Source organism: Scyliorhinus canicula, chromosome 7, assembly GCF_902713615.1.
Source record: "Scyliorhinus canicula chromosome 7, sScyCan1.1, whole genome shotgun sequence".
In the NCBI taxonomy this organism is placed as follows: domain Eukaryota; kingdom Metazoa; phylum Chordata; class Chondrichthyes; order Carcharhiniformes; family Scyliorhinidae; genus Scyliorhinus; species Scyliorhinus canicula.
Window position 1 is genome coordinate 37,179,481 of NC_052152.1, and position 16,876 is coordinate 37,196,356.

Sequence of the window (16,876 nt, forward strand, 5' to 3'; positions counted from 1 at the left end):
CAATATAAATAACAAATCTCAAATAAATACATAAATACATAACTATGCCTGCATAACTAAATAACTACCCAATAATAACGTATTTAACCATCACCCTCCATCGAACAGAACAGTAACCATAACCCTTAAAGAACAGATCAAAAAACAGTAAAAAAGCCCCCCCTACAACAACAATAATTAAGGGAAGTTGGCAACGGGAAGAGACACACAAAAAGGAACAAAGAAACCCCCCATAACACAAGTTTCAAAGAAACCAAACGATCCATCAACTTTAACCAAGTTCCGACCTGGCCTAAGAAAGACATGGGCCACTTGATCAGTCAAGGGTACTCGGGCGGCCTCGACCGCCGGCGTTCCCAAGTTCTAGTTCAGGTCCAGCTTTTCCTCCCGAACAAAAGTCCATGCCTCCTCTGGGGTCTCAAAGTAATGGTGCTGGTCCTTGTAGGTGACCCACAAGCGCGCTGGCTGCAGCATTCCGAACTTGATCCTCTTTGCGTGCAGCACCGCCTTCGTCCGGTTAAACCGGGCCCGCCGCTTTGCCACCTCCGCACTCCAGTCCTGATATATCCGCACCGTCGAATTCTCCCATTTGCTGCTTTTCTCCCTCTTGGCCCACCTCAGCACTTTCTCCCGATCACAGAAACGCTGGAATCGCACCAGCACCGCCCTCGGGGGCTCGTTCGCCCTAGGCCGCCTAGCCATGACCCGATATGCTTCTTCCAGCTCCAGGGGCGATGGACCGGCCCCCTCTCCCATCAGGGAGCTCAGCATCTCCGCTACATATTTCGGGAGATCAGGCCCCTCCAGGCCTTCTGCTAGGCCCAGGATCCTCAAGTTCTTCCGCCTCATTCGAGTGTCCAGCTCCTCAAAGCGGCTCTGCCATTTCAGGTGGAGTGCCTCGTGCACCTCCACCTTTCCCACGAGGACCGTGGCCTCCTCCTCCCTTGCAGTCATCTCCTGCTGCAGCTCTCTTATCGACGCCTCTTGGGTCGCCTGGGCCCCCATCAGCCTTGTGGTCGTCGCGTTCATAGACTCTAAGAGTTCCACTTTCAGCTCCGTAAAACACCGGAGGAGAGCGGCCTGCTGCTCCTCCGCCCATTTTCTCCAATCTTCTAGTGCGCCACCGGCCGCCATTTTGGTCCTCTTCCCCCGCTTTTTTCGGGGAGCTGCTGCCGCTTTTTTTGTCGCCCCACTCCGAGTACCGACCATAAAGTTGGTCTCACTCTCCTCAGGGAGCCTTCCCCCACCGGGATTCGTCTTTACAGTACCGTCGGGGCCCTCCAATTGGCCCTTAAACACCTTTGTCGCAGGAGCTGCCAAATGTGCGACTTAGCTGGTCATAGCCGCAACCGGAAGTCCCAAAGAACTCATCCATGACTGTGTCGGATTTGGTACTGAGGTCGCCACGTCCAATGATGAAATCATCATCTGAGTCGTAGTCTTCAAGGACTAAATCATCTCTTAGGGCGGTGCTAACTGCTTGTTGCAGGGTTCTGCCGAGGTTATTTTCATCCACTGGTCGAAGTTCAGGCACTGTTCTGTCTTTCCAGGTGAAAGAATTGTGTTTTGTGGCTTTAAAACTGTTTTTTTACTATTTCCGGACATTTTCCCTTTACGTGGGCGTGGTCCGGGGCCTCTGATGTCATGATGCTTGTGATTTAGAGTGTAAGAATGGATTGTGCATGCGCAGATCACTTTTCCTTTACTGTGCGCTATTTGCGCAACAGCGCATGCGCAAAACACTGTTTTGCTGATTCGGGTCTTCTGGGGAACTGCGCATGTGTGGCTCTTTGTGCAAGATGGCTGCCAATCAAATCTGCCGTTTGCCTCTACTGCAAGCCGGCCTTTGCCTCATGGTGAGTATAGGCTGCAGTTTTACCGATTTGTTTTTGTGTTCACCTCGCAGTAGTTTTCAAACTTATTCACGACTGTCTGGAAGTCTCTCTTGTCCTGCCCTTTGGAGTACTTGAAGGAGTTGAAGATTTCTGTTGCACTTTCACCCGCAATGGCGAATGGAAGATCTATCTTCTCAGCATCGGCCATGCCATCTAGGTCGGATGCTACCATGTAGATCTCAAATCTCTGCTTGAATACACGCTAGTTGGCACTGAGATTGCTGTGGTACCCGAGCTGCTGGGGAACCGGAATCTCGATCATCTTGCCTGGGTGCTGTTGCTGGTAGTCACGGATCTTGCTGAGTTGAACTGTATAGATTCAACAGGCACTACTGGTACCATGACATGTTATGTACTCTGGGAAAACACAGGCTGCAACCCGATGCAGCTGTGACCAAAAAAAAAAAGTTCTTGCTGTTTGTGTTTATACAAATATCAACTAAGTTCTCAGAATAAAGCTTGTTTTTTTTTAGATTAAAAGCACCTGAGAAGTCTGTTGAATAACACCTGAAAGGCAAGCTCTTGTGCTCATCTTCGCCAAATTCAAATTAAATGTTGTAGGTCATGTGGACCCATAATATATGTTGGAGTTGTTAAACCCTGGCCCATAACATAATATAAATATAATTTAAACATAAGGGGCAGGAGTCTCCATTTAGGAGACTATGGGTGGGATTCTGTGTTCCCCGACGCCAATTTCGCAATCAGCGATCGGGCAGAGAATCCTTTTTGAAATCGGGGGCGGCACTTGTTTTGACGCAGGTTTCATATGCTCCACCCCCTCTGAAACAGCACCATCGTGGCGGTGCCTCCCAAAGGACCGGAGAATCACGAGACATGGAGAAAATGGTGCATGGCCTGGTAACAAGATGCAAATAGATCTTAATGATACATTTGCATCCTCTCTCTAACACGGGGCACGAACCTCGATCCCGATGCCAGCAGGGCACAGGAGCACTGGCTTGAACTTTGCAGCTTCTATTGAAACTAATACCATCACAGGAGTAGCGGGGAACTCTTCAGAAATAACTGAATGAATGACAGAGAATAAAAACTGTCTACACTGCTGGGACAAAAGGAGAGACAGACAAACAGGGAATTACGCCTTTAAATCTCAAAGCGGTAGAAAAGTTTCCAAACCCGCTATTTTCAGAGAGTAAATTTAGATCCTGTTAAATAAAATGAGTTGAGAAGATAAACGAAGAGATACGAATTTATGGGATGGATGCATCAGCAAGAATGTGTTAGAAGAGGAAGAGTAAAGAGAATGGGGGAAAGAGGAAGTAAGAGAAAACCCTGTTGTGGGGCAGCAGGACAGGTCACGGGTGAGCAGGCTTTTGGAGTGCGGCATTTGGCCCTACTGGGACCAGGTGGCAAAAGTTTCTGCAATGGATTAATAGGCCTGTCTGATTCAATGCCATGAAAGATCAATTGACATTATATAATTGTGTAACACTAATGTAATAAGTTACACTAATTGAACTGGAACAATAAGTAATAATGGTCACATACTCAATAAGCAAATATATCTTTCATACATTTCAAAAAAGTAACCTTTTTGTGCAGCACAATGCATTTGTCACGGAATAGTAGTCATGGAAATTCAGTCCAATAATTAAAGTTAAGGTAAGACGCTACATAATGATCCACCAAATATTTATCATATCAGTTTATTGATGAAGCAGCAAATCCAGCCCACTGAGTAAAACATGGCCAGAAAATTCCTTGGAAATGATCAAATTACTCTGTCGGAAGTGTAGTGAGTTTCAATCACACTTCTGGCAATGCTGTTGGAGCAGAAACGGCTCAGAGAAATGTACTTGCCAATAAGGGGAGAAGCAAGGGAGGTGATAGCGTACTGATAATGTCACTGAATTAGTAAACTAGAGACCCAGGGTTTGGTGTTTGAGGACAGGGGTTCAGATCCCCCTCCCCCATGGTAGCCAGTAGAATTTAAATTCAATTAAAAATCTGGGGCCCGTTTCTCCGACTTGCTCGACCCGTTTTCTGGCGCGATGCGCCCCCACCGGCAGTGGGATCCTCCGTCCCAGCAGCCGGCCAATGGGGTTTCCCATTATGGGCACTCCCACGCGTCGAGATACCCGCGGGTGTGAGTGCACTGCCGGCGAAGTGGAGGATCCCGCCGACGGAGATTCCCACCCCTGGAATGTTTTAATGAGTAAAGGGGACCATAACACTGTCAATTGCTGTAAAAACCTATCTGGTCATTTAGGGAAGGAAATTTGCCACTATTACCCAGCCTGTACTACATTATTCCAGACCCACAGCAATGTGGTTAACTCTTGGCTGCCCTCTGAAAAGGCCAAGCAAGCCACATGGTTGAAGGGCAATTAGGGATGGGCAATAAATGCTGACTTTGCCAGCAATGCCCACATCCCATGAAGGAAAAAAAAACAAAGTTTCATGTCATATACCAAAATCAACAAACAATAAAATAGCCACAATTATCTTGATTTAAATCCACTAATATGGAAGAATAAATATGGAATGAGAGAAAAGAACAATCGGTAAGACTCACTGTGCTATCCGAGCAAAAAAACTATTCAAAACGCAATAATAAACTTCTTGATGAAAACTACCTGAGATGGAGATCACTGACAAAGAGAGTTAAGGAATTATGACTGCAACATATAGTACTTCCATATATATTGCACTGTGATACAATACTGTGATAATATATCTATTTCATATCCATTAATGCCACTACCTGTAAATTGTCGGTTATCCATAATATCAGGTTCAGACGTTGTGTGCGAAAGAAAGTCTTTGGAGGATGATTCCTCACGCTCTGCTTTTTTTTCCAGATAGAAACAAGACCATATAACACATCTGAAAACATTTCTTCAACGAGGGGACAATGCAGTAAACTCAACATCCATCGAAAAGCTTCATGTGGTCAAAGGAGCACACTTCATGCAAACAGCAGGCAGACCAAACCTCAGGTAAGGAACGGTGTAGCAACTGCACCAATATACTTCATTAAGCAACAGTGAATAAAATCATGCTGCAACAGAAATTAAAATATTTTTGCATAATTTCCATGATCAAAGCAGATGGTGTGGAGATAGACGGTACACAAAATAATCTGCATGATGCAGCCAATTAAGACACAGCATGGGCAAACAACATGGTCCTTCTGAGCAATGATTCATCTCTCATTTCGATAATGTGTAGTGCCCATGCAAGATAGGCTTTCTTTATCAATGAATACATATGCTTCTGAATGCTCTAATTGCATGCATTTTGATAACCAGTCAGTGTATTTTGAAACAACATCCTGATTTATCATCATATTAATGAAAGCCACTGACATGCTCATATGTGACAAATGAATGTATCTTTCAGCAGTGAATAAGCCATAGAGCATATTGTGTTGATTATGCTCATTTCTGTATTCACGGTGATATTGCTTTCCATGCTGTATCTGTTCAACTACCTGTGAACTGTTCCTTGTCCGTGACATCAGGTTTGGAAGCCAAGTTTGAACTGGGCGAAAATGAACTAGCAGCGGAAGAAACCTCAAGTTCTGCAATGTTGTTCACAGAAACAATAGAAAATGTCTGTGATTGCTGATATTATTTGATATCAAAGCAACTGTGATGAAAACTGAACATACAATCAATGACAACAGGAAAAGACCCCCTGGTCCATTCAGCCTGTTCCTCAAAACTAGTCTCGGAAGTCCCGGGAACCCTGAGGATCTTGCCATAGTTACCTTTTGTAAGAGGTGACCTCTGAACCAGCCAGAAACAAATGCCAGAAGTCACTCCCCAAAGTTCACCAAATTAATAACAGATTCTTATTTGGATCACTCAATATCAATTGAGAATATTTCATTTGGCTAAGTTATGGCAAAATCTATGACAATTTAAGTTTACTTTTGAGATAATGGGTGGGATTCTCCGACCCCCCGGCGGGTGGGAGAATTGCCGGAGGTCGGTGTGAATCCCGCCCCCGCCGTTCTCCCAATTCTCTCGCCCCCCCAAAAAAAACGGCCCAGCGTGAGTCGCGCCGCCCCCCTCGGAGAATGGTGGGGTCTGGCGCGACTCAATTGGCCCCGAGGCTGTCCGGATTCTCCGGCCCGTTACATGCCGGTCCCGCCGGCGTAATTTAGAGTTGGCGGGACCTGGCGGCGCGGGCGGGCTCCGGGGTTCTTGGGGGGGTCGCGGGGGGATCTGACCCCGGGAGGTGCCCCCACGGTGGCCTGGCCCGCGGTCGGGGACCACCGATCCGCGGGCAGGCGTGTGCCGTGGGGGCTCTCTATTCCTTCCCCATTGGCCGCTGTGGTCCTCCGTAATGGCCGATGAAGAATTGAATCCCTCTGCGCATGTGCGGGGTTGACGCCAGCGTTCACCGGCACTCCCGCCCATGCGCTGACTCGCACCGGCCGGCGGAGGCCCTTCGGCGGTTGGCGTGGTGCCAAGCCCGTATCCCGCAGGCCGACGGGTCGCCAACCACTCTGGGGCGGGCCTAGCCCGTGAAGAGGATTCTGCACTTTTGGGGCGATCCGACGCCGGAGTGGTTCACACCACCCCGTCCCGCCAGGACCCCCCGCCCTGCCGGGTACGGGAGAATCCCGCCCAATGTGTTTCAATTATGTACAAAGACTTCAGATTAAGGGGGGGAAAAAAGATTAAAAACGGCACCTAAGAGATGGGCGATTCTGAGCTCCACTCGATTTCAAAATTCACCAAACCACAACCTCAGATAATACATTTTAAATACTTTTCAGACAAAGGCATATACTTAAACTGTGCATTAATTTTTGGATCCATTATCTTCTATAGTCTAACGACCATCATAACCCATCCAAAGAGGCAAATTGAATTAAAGGGAACAGGAGGGGAGAAATAAGAGGGAGGGGGGGGTATTTTTCGCCCCCCTTGCGGTATGTTTCTCGGCTGGCGGCAAGATCTTCAGGTCACGCTCCTGTCAATGGGATTTCCTATTGAATCCACCCCCTGCTGCCAGGAGACCCATGGCGGGGGTTCACCGTTGGCAGGACCGGATGGCCCCGTTGGCAAGAATGGTCGGAAATTCCACCTGCACCGGACCCCACAAGATATAAACGTGAAACAATACACACTCTTCAAGAGTATACTTATTATTTCCTAATTAAGATCCAAGAAAGAAATCAACATACACGACCCAGAAATACAACCTATTCAAAACCACCAACAGTAAACGGGAGCTTTTCACCTATCGATTAGGATGCACCCCACTAATAGGAAATGAAAATTCCTCCAATGTGCAGTCATTTCAATGCAGTGGAGGGGTTAAGCAAACCTCTTGCTCAAAGTAACTAACCTGGATTTAGTTTGGTGTCCAGGCAGCGTTAGAAAGTTATTCTGAATACTGGTATGGTATTTGACATTCGGCAAGAGTTGCATTTCTGGTAAATGCCCCATTAAAGTCACAACAACATCAATGTTCCTTTCAAGTTTTACTGGCCATAAAAGGGCATCTTCACTTGTTTCACATTATACTGTATACCAACCTGCAATGCATTTGAAGCCAATTCTTTCAAAAGTTCCACACATCATTCACTATGAAAAAGGCAGGCCAATGAAACAATTATCAAACTACCTGTGAATATTTGCTTGCCAGTAGCTACATGTTCAGGAATTGGATTGGCAGGCGAGGTGCTGAAGGATCGGATCTCAGGTTCTGTAATTCATTTTAGAGAAATCAAATGAAGCTGACATTATGCACACTGTGGTAAAAACCAAATGCAATATTTCTAAATAACCAGGATATGCTTCACAGTGACATAACGGATTGAAGCACGAACAAACTATGCAACAAGAGTGATAGAAAGCAGGTATCAGGCAGTGATGCCACATAATGAAGCACAGATGCCAGCCTAAAAATCTAGGAAATAAGCTAAGGAATTCATTCTTTCCCAATAATGGAACAAAGGAAACATAGACACAGATAACAATGGACACTCATGCACCTCAAGTGCCTTACATGCCAATTGGAAACCTAACTAAGGCTGACCAACAGCTCCAAATTGTAACACAGAACTTCAAATGAGGTAACAGCTCAAATGTAGCTATAAATATAGACCTATAAAATAGAGTTACATTGAAAGTTCAGTGGAGCTTGGGCGATCCACAACCAAGTCATAACTTAATGGTGCATGATTCAATACAAAACACATCAATTCAAAACAGAAAATGTATATGTACATTCAAAATTGGGTAATGTTGGGTATATCTGCAGCTCAAGCTAAGACTCAATGTCAACTATGATTTAATTGTAAAGAGGTAAATGGCTGTTGCTGAACCTTCATTCCTCTCTAAGTGATAGAATTGTTATGAAATGAGATATGTTGGGTGCTGGTACTATGAATGCAGTCACATTTGATTATGAGTTGTGCTTGCAATGTTGTTAAGGAGCTGCTTGTACATCTGTTCATCAAGAAAGGTGCCAAACCTGCATTTGTCAATTTTCTTTTGATTAATTAGACTCCTAGGAGAAGGAGATAACTGGAATCTTGCAGATTGATGTGGTTCCAATAGGACATGCCTGACTATAGAAAGTTGGGGCCAAGTGAATTCTCCACAGCAATTCTAGATATGTAAAGTGTGAAAAACGATAGGCCCTTGAATACCTTCACCTAAGTAAATGTATCCTTATGAGGAGAGATTATGTACTCTATGTGGTAGTCACCACTGTTGTATTATATTGTATATATGGGTTTTACGGTAAGGCCCCTGTACTACAGGAGGCAGAGTATAAATGTGTGTGCTCTCCGAACAGCAGTCATTTCGTCAGCTGCTGTAGGAGGCCACATATCTCTGTGTAATAAAGCCTCGATTACATTCTACTCTTGTCTCGTCGTAATTGATAGTGCATCAATTTATTACACAGAGATTTTCAGAGATGAACCTCTGCATCAAGCCAGATCGGCTGCAGCTGCATCCTCAAGCAGACAACGCCAAAAAAGACATTGAACATTGGCTAGCTTGCTTTGAAGCATACATCGGGACTGAGTCAGACCCAATCCCAGAAGCACAAAAGCTCCAGATTCTGTACACGCGGCTGAGCTCCAATGTTTTTCCCATCGTCCAGGACGCGCCGATCTACGCAGAGGCCATGGCGCTACTGAAGGAGAATTACGCTCAGCTGACCAAAAAGATCTACGCCCGGAACCTCCTGTCCACGTGGCACCAACATCCCGGTGAGTCTGTGGAAGATTTCTGGCATGCCCTGCTGGCCCTGGTGAGAGACTGTGACTGCCAGACCGTTTCGGCCACTGAACATTTGAACCTGCTAATGAGAAACACGTTCGTTACAGGCATAGAGTCTGACTACATCTGCCAGCGCCTCTTAGAAGGGGCCACGCTTGACCTCACGGCGACCAAGAAACTAGCGCTCGCGCTCACGTGGACCCCGCCGGCGGCCGCCCCATCGTGGACCCCATCAGTAACCGGCCTCTGCCAACCCCACGCCTGCGCCGTGTGGCAGCCGATCAACCCCGGAGGACCCAAATGCTACTTCTGCGGACAGACAAAACACCCCCAACAGCGCTGCCCAGCGCGGAGCGCGCTCTGCAAGGCCTGTGGCAAGAAGAGACATTTTGGCGCAGTGTGCCAGGCCTGCTCAATCGCCGCTATTGTCCCAGCAGTCCCCACGTGTGGCCAGTAGGCACCGCCATCTTCCTCTCCTCAGACCACGTGCGGCCCGTGGGCGCCGCCATCTTGCTCCACTCACAACACGTGCGGCCTGTGGGCGCCGCCATCTTGCTTCCCTCAGAACCAATGGCGCCGCCATCTTGCCTGCCCCAGGACACGTGCGGCCCATGGGCGCCGCCATCTTACCTGCCACAGGACCCCTGCTCATCGGCCACCTCATCGGGCCGATCATCACCTGCAACCGCCGACAACCAGCCGCATCTCGCCTCAGTCACGATCGACCAGTCTCGACCGCACAACCTCGCGACCGCTTCGACAAAGGTGAAGGTCGACGGGCACGAGAAAGCCTGCTCTCTGGACTCCGGGAGCACTGAGAGCTTCATCCACTCTGATATGGTAAAATGCTGCTCTGCTGCTCCCTCGCGGTACACCCCGCTAACCAGAGTATCTCCCTGGTCTCCGGATCCCTCTCCGGGGGTACTGCACCACCACCCTCACCGTCCAGGGCAAAGAGTTCAGCGGCTTCCGGCTCTACGTCCTCCCCAAGCTCTGTGCTGCCTTGCTACGCGGCCTGGACTTCCAGTGCAATCTCCAGAGCCTAACCCTGAAATTCAGCGGGCCCCTACCACCCCATACTGTTTGCGGCCTCGCGACCCTTAAGGTCGACCCGCCTTCCCTATTTGCAAACTTAACCCCAGATTGCAAACCCGTCACCACCAGGAGCAGACGGTACAGTGCCCAGAACTGGACCCTCATCAGGTCTAAGGTCCAGCGGCTGCTGCGGGAAGGTATTATCGACGCCAGCAACAGCCCCTGGAGAGCCCAAGTGGTGGTGGTGAAAACCGGAGAGAAAAACAGGATGGTCGTTGACAACAGTCAGACCATCAACCGGTACCCGCAGCTCGACACGTACCCCCTCCCACCCATATCTGATATGGTCAGTCAGATTGCACAGTACTGGGTCTTCTCGACAGTGGACCTGAAATCTGCCTATCACCAGCTCCCCATCCGTAAGGCGGACCGCCCATACACTGCGTTTGAAGCAGACGGCCGTCTTTACCATTTCCTTGGGGTTCCCTTCGGCGTCACCAACGGGGCCTCGGTCTTCCAATGGGAGATGGACCGAATGGTTGACCAGTACGGACTGCGGGCCACTTTCCCGTACCTGGACAATGTCACCATCTGCGGTCACGACCAGCAGGACCACGACGCTAACCTTTCCAAATTTCTCCACACTGCCACTCTCCTCAACCTAACTTACAACAAGGAGAAGTGTGTTCAGCACCAACGACTTAGTCATCCTCTGCTATGTGGTTCAGAACGTAGTTCTGGGGCCCGACCCCGACTGCATGTGCCCCCTCATGGAACTCCCCCTCCCCCACTGCCCCAAGGCCCTCAAACGATGCCTGGGGTTCATTTCGTATTACTCCCAGTGGGTCCCAAACTACGCGACAAGGACCGCCCAGTCGTTGCTCTGGCCGCCACCCTCAACCAGGCAGGCAGGCCCTTGGCATTCTTTTCCCGCACCCTACACGCCTCCGAAATTCGGCACTCCTCCGTCGAAAAGGAGACCCAAGCAATCGTTGAAGCTGTGCGACATTGGAGGCATTACCTGGCCGGTAGGAGGTTCACTCTCCTCACTGACCAACGGTTGGTTGCCTTCATGTTTAACAACACACAGCGGGGTAAGTTCAAAAATGCTAAATTCTTGAGGTGGAGGATCGAGCTCTCCACCTACAATTATGAGATTTTGTATCGCCCCGGTAAGCTCAACGAGCCCCCCCCCCCCCCCCCCCCCCCCCCCTCCCCCCCGATGCCCTGTCCCGAGGTACATGTGCCAGCGCACAAGTGGACCGATTCCGGACCCTGCATGGCAATCTCTGTCACCCAGGAGTCACCCACTTTTGCCACTTCATTAAGGCCAGCAATCTGCCCTACTCCATCGAGGAGGTCAGGGCTATCACCAGAGACTGCCCGGTCTGTACGGAGTGTAAACCGCACTTCTACCGGCCAGACCGTGCGCGCCTGGTGAAGGCCTCCCGCCCCTTTGAACGCCTCAATGTGGATTTCAAAGGGCCCCTCCCCTCCACCGATCTCAACACATACTTTCTTAGTGTGGTCAACGAGTATTTCCGATTCCCCTTCGCCATCCCATGCCCCGACATGACGTCTGCCACCGTCATCAAAGCCCTCAACACCATCTTCGCTCTGTTCGGTTTCCCCGCCTACGTCCACAGCGACCGGGGATCCTCATTTATGAGCGATGAGCTGTACCAGTACCTGCTCAACAGGGGCATTGCCTCGAATGAAACGGGCAGGTGGAGAGGGAGAATGGGACGGTCTGGAAGGCCGTCCTGCTGGCCCTCCAGTCCAGAAATCTCCCGGTCTCCTGCTGGCAGGAGGTCCTCCCCGACACACTTCACTCCATTCGGTCGCTCCTGTGCACTGCGTCTAATGAAACCCCACATGAACGTCTCTTCGCAAGGAAGTCCACCTCCGGGGTTTTGCTCCCAACATGGCTGGCAGCTCCAGGACCTGTTCTCCTCCATAAACACGTGCAACTCCACAAAGCAGACCCGTTGGTTGAGAGGGTACAGCTACTCCACACAAACCCGCAGTACGCCTACGTAGTGTACCCCGATGGCCGCCAAGATACAGTCTTCCTCAGGGACCTGGCACCAGCTGGGTCCCCACACACTCCCCCTCTGCCCCGGCGGCACCCTCCCTTCCCCCAGCGCATCCCACTGCAGCCCCTGCTCCAAGACAATCCATCCTCCCCTTGCTCCCACCTGGGGATGAAGAGGATTTTGACATGCTCCCGGAATCTCTGAAGTCCAAGCCGACGCCTGAGCCGCCACCAGCACTGTGGTGCTCTCAGCGACAGATCAAGGTGCCCAATCGTCTAAATTTGTAACCTACTCTGTAATTTTAAAAGCAATCTGTATGTAAATAGTTTTCCACCAGCCCCGCTGGATTCATTTTTAACAGGGGGTGAATGTGGTAGTCACCACTGTTGTATTATATTGTATATATGGGTTTACGATAAGGCCCCTGTACTACAGGTATGGGATAGATCCCTGCCTGCTGGCTCCGCCCAGTAGACGGAGTATAAATGTGTGTGCTCTCTGTAATGAACTCCAATTAGCTTTATTGGTTGACCAATTGGAGTATGAGCTCCCTCAATGATAGCTCATTGAGGGGGCCCATATAAGCACCTGTGTAGGCTTTGTGAAGCAGTCTTAAGTTGACTGGACTGCTAGCAGCACTGTTTGTAGCTGCTCCTGTAATATCGTTATTGTAAATAAATATTGGTGTGGTGACGGAACTCCTGCCTCCCGTGGATTACTACACTCTCCGAACAGCAGCCATTTCATCAGCTGCTGTAGGAGGCCACACATCTCTGTGTAATAAAGCCTCGATTACATTCTACTCTCGTCTCGTCATAATTGAAAGTGCATCACTCTGAACTGGGTAAACAAAAAGCCCGCAGGAGGAAGTAGACTTCTCAGTAGTTTGACAGCTCAAGTATTTGGATAGGTTTCTGCATGTGCCAGTGTCCCCATTCACCAAAAGGAAGCCACTTGAAAAAGCGTTGTGCGACATTGTGGTGATTGTCCTAAATATCTTGAGAAATTGTTTTTAAAAATTATTTATTTTGTTGCCGTACTGACCTGCAGGTATTCGTCTTTTGTTTCCATCCACAATAGAAGCATTCTTCTCCACCTCAAAACCTGGCCCAGACTATTGCCTCTCAGAACCCCCAGTGTAGCATTTGACCAGGTAATTCTGTACTGCCACTTCAATACTATACTGGGGGAATGATGTTGTGTTGCAGGCGCCAACTCTTACACCAAAAGATTAATCAAAGGCTTCACTTCAATAGTTCAGATCAGCATTAAAGGTTCCACAGCAGTATTTAAAAAATGAGTGTCTTCACCAATATTCCTCTCTCAACCAACACTGCCAAAATATACTAACTGTTTGTTTAACTCATTATTGTGTGTGGCATCTTGTTTGCTGGATTTGCCTGCAAAGTGAGCATGACTGTATTTCCGTGTAATCAACTGTATGTGCAGCACTTTCTAAGAGACATAATAAACCGCTGTTAACTCTTTCTTTCTCACCGTTCATTTTGCACTGACCGCTCTGTGCCCAATTTATGCGAAACCTTCCTCCCTTGGATTCAAGCTGGCATTAGCTCGTCAGTGCAGGAAATGAGTTAAGCGCCAAATGAAACGGCATTGTCTGTAGATAGCAGGGTTATTCTCTGTGCTGCAGGCACCGAGAAATGCCTGGCTATATGTGCCCAAAAACGGAGCTCTGTTTTAATCGCATTACATCGCGCCCTATACTTCAAGAAGAACAATGAGCTGCGACCTAAAGACCAGAAGCAGAGCTTGCACTGAAACAAAGCAATATACAGCACTTCATGCTGGACTGGATTTACTTTACAAAATGATTTCCACTTGCGCTACATTTTACTGATAAGCCGACAGATTCCAAGCACGAGTGCGTACAAATTATTTGCGAGGCTGATTATTTAATGACAGATGGCCACAAATTAGATCTGTAAAAGCATTGCCATCTAGACCACAAAGTACAACTGATTAATTAGGAAATACTCTTCCGGCTGCATTACACGGTCCCTGATAATGAAATGTTTTAAATGCAGGTAAACAAACATTCGAAAAGCGTCATTATAGACATGCATGTTGTATTATCACACATACATCTGCAATATGATGGAAATGCATGCATCACATTGAAAAGAGACATTTGCGACTGAACTGAGAACAATAGATGGTGATGGTTCAGGGCCGATAATTCACAATGCAAACACTTTTAAATGGTCACAAATGTGACCATAGCAATTTCAAATGACTTGGAAATGCAACACACTGGTACAATGCATTGATGTAGCAATACACCGTACAAACAACAAAACCCATGATTCCCATGCAGTGCAGTGCCAATTTCACATGGTAAAGAGTGAAATAGAGCAAGAGTTCCTTTTCCCAGGCAAGTAAAATCAACCCATTTTTCTTCTGCCTTTCCAAGGAACCTGTTTAAAATTATCCAGAGACAAATGTCAGAGAACAAGTCACTTGTCTACATATTTTCTGAAGGAATAAAACATATTTCGAAAGAGAAATAAAGAAGGGAATTAAAATTAGTTTTGAAAAAGGGGACGAAAATACAAATGGTTTATATTTTGGGAGTTAAAAAAGATGCTATAAAGTACAGAAATGTATCGAACATGCAATTCAATTTTTCAATATTCTGCAATCCAAGCAATGTTCAAGGAACAGTCAATTGTGAAAAAGAGATCTTGACTTATTTCCTTGCAGTATATATCATACAACTATTGTTGGCCAAATACTTCAAATGCAATCTCTCCACCAGTCGCTTTGCATATTATATCATATTGTGTAGGCTTCAAGCTAACATTGAAATCTACAATCAATTAATGCAATGGAATGTGTTGAAAACGTTAATAATGGCATGTGCCCTACGAATATGCACACTGTACATTGGAATGCATGCATTAGTCACATTTTAAAACATAACTTAAATATTTATGCATCACTGTGCTACCTGTGAATTCCTGATTATCCACGACATCAGGTTCAGAAGTTGGATGGAAAAGTCCTCTGCTGGAAGGTGGTATCTCAGGTTCTGCAATTTTATTTCAGAGAAAGCAAATAAAACACTCTGCGCTCATGCACATTAACTGATGCATAACAATTATGGTAGCATCAAATAGAGTAGCATTGAGTGATTTGGCAATGCAGAGCACATTGAGTGCAGTGAATTGGTGCAACACAAGCAGTCTTATTTGGACTATGAACAAAGAACAGGTTATCATGAACAAGACTAACAAGCACTGAATTAGATTAGGGAAGGAATTTTTAATTTCCACAGAGCAGTGGATACGTGAAATGGACTTCCAGTGCAACCAGCCTTATTGGTTACAAATGAGATACATTCATTGTAACAAAGATAGGTACAGACAGCAATAGGGAATATGATAATCCATGCACTGCCACACAAAATGAAAGCTCCTCAATGGAATGCCATTGGCCAGGGGTGGATGGTAGGGATGGTAAGGTGAATAAGAAAACCCACATGTTCTGTTCATTACATTCTGGAGTCAGGAAGAACATTTCCAGAATTTCTGGTTCATTTATGTATTGTCTGAGAAGATTCCCGCAGGAAATCGTTCACCTATCATTTGCAGGAAACACGACTAAAAAGGTCTGACAAAGGTGCAGGTGTTATTGTGCTCAGATCACTGAAGGCGCTTGACCAATGTAGAGATGCAAAAGTTAAAGGAGTGTTGGGATGGATTGATAAACACATTAATTATAAGTGAAAGGACACAATTCCAGCACTATACAGGTCACTGGTCAGACAGCATCTGTGTCCAGTCTTAGTCTCGCAACATCTTGGGTGACATAGTGACCTTGGAAAAAGCTCCAGAGGAGACCAACAAAAAGGATTCTTAGCTTAAAGACCCTCAGCTGCCGATGTAGGCTTAAGAATGTTGGTTTATTTACTGCAGAGCAGTGGAGATTTCTTCATTGGGCCAATTTTCAACTTGTACATCTTTGGGTACATGGGGCAGGATGTTCCATGAGGTAATGAAAACTAGAGTGCAAGATTCACTTCCTTTTCTTTCCTACTCTTTCGTCACACTGCCTCATCATAAAGGCAATGGAGTTAAAGTGTGACGCAGCTTGATGGAAAAGTTGTCACCATTCTGAGTGATTAGTGGAAACCTTTTCCCAATCATGATGGTCAACATTACCCCACTTCAAGGAGAGCTTCAGAATATCTTTCAAACATTTTCTTTGTCTTTCCCTGGAATGTGGGCCATTTGAGAGTGAGAGAATAGGACTGAGCGGGGGAGATGATTTTCAGCCATGTGGATACAGTGGCCAGTCCAGCAAAGTAGATTTTCTTGGCGTTTTACCTGAATGCTTGTGGACATAGTTCCAAGAAGTTGCTACTGTTTGTTGACACTCCTCCCATTGATTCCAGAAGACGTGGCAGTGACATTGCTGATGTGTGGAATATGTTATGTGTGATACACAGTCCAGATCTTTCTGCAATACAGGAGCATGTTGACAATAACTGCTCTGTACACAAAGACTTCTGCTGACTTGTGAATATCTTTGTTTTCAAATATGAACTGTTGTAGTTTGTAGATGGCTGAACTGGCACAGCATATCCAGTATCGGATCACCAACGTCAATGGTGGCCTTTTGAGAGAGGTGACTGCTGAGGTATGGGAAGTGTCTAACCATGGTCTCTCCTTCA

At 47.1% G+C, this 16,876-nt stretch overlaps 1 protein-coding gene across 1 annotated transcript in view; it reads right to left on the minus strand.

Moving 5' to 3' along the window:
* Positions 1-16,876, minus strand: part of LOC119968873 (target of Nesh-SH3-like) — a 371,610-nt gene that overhangs the window by 207,841 nt on the left and 146,893 nt on the right. The window contains exons 16-19 of the mRNA XM_038801796.1: positions 15,152-15,232; positions 7,503-7,583; positions 5,353-5,442; positions 4,624-4,707 (exon numbers count right to left, since the gene is read on the minus strand). Coding sequence (XP_038657724.1) covers positions 4,624-4,707; positions 5,353-5,442; positions 7,503-7,583; positions 15,152-15,232 — 336 coding nt within the window. The remainder of the gene's footprint in view (positions 1-4,623; positions 4,708-5,352; positions 5,443-7,502; positions 7,584-15,151; positions 15,233-16,876) is intronic.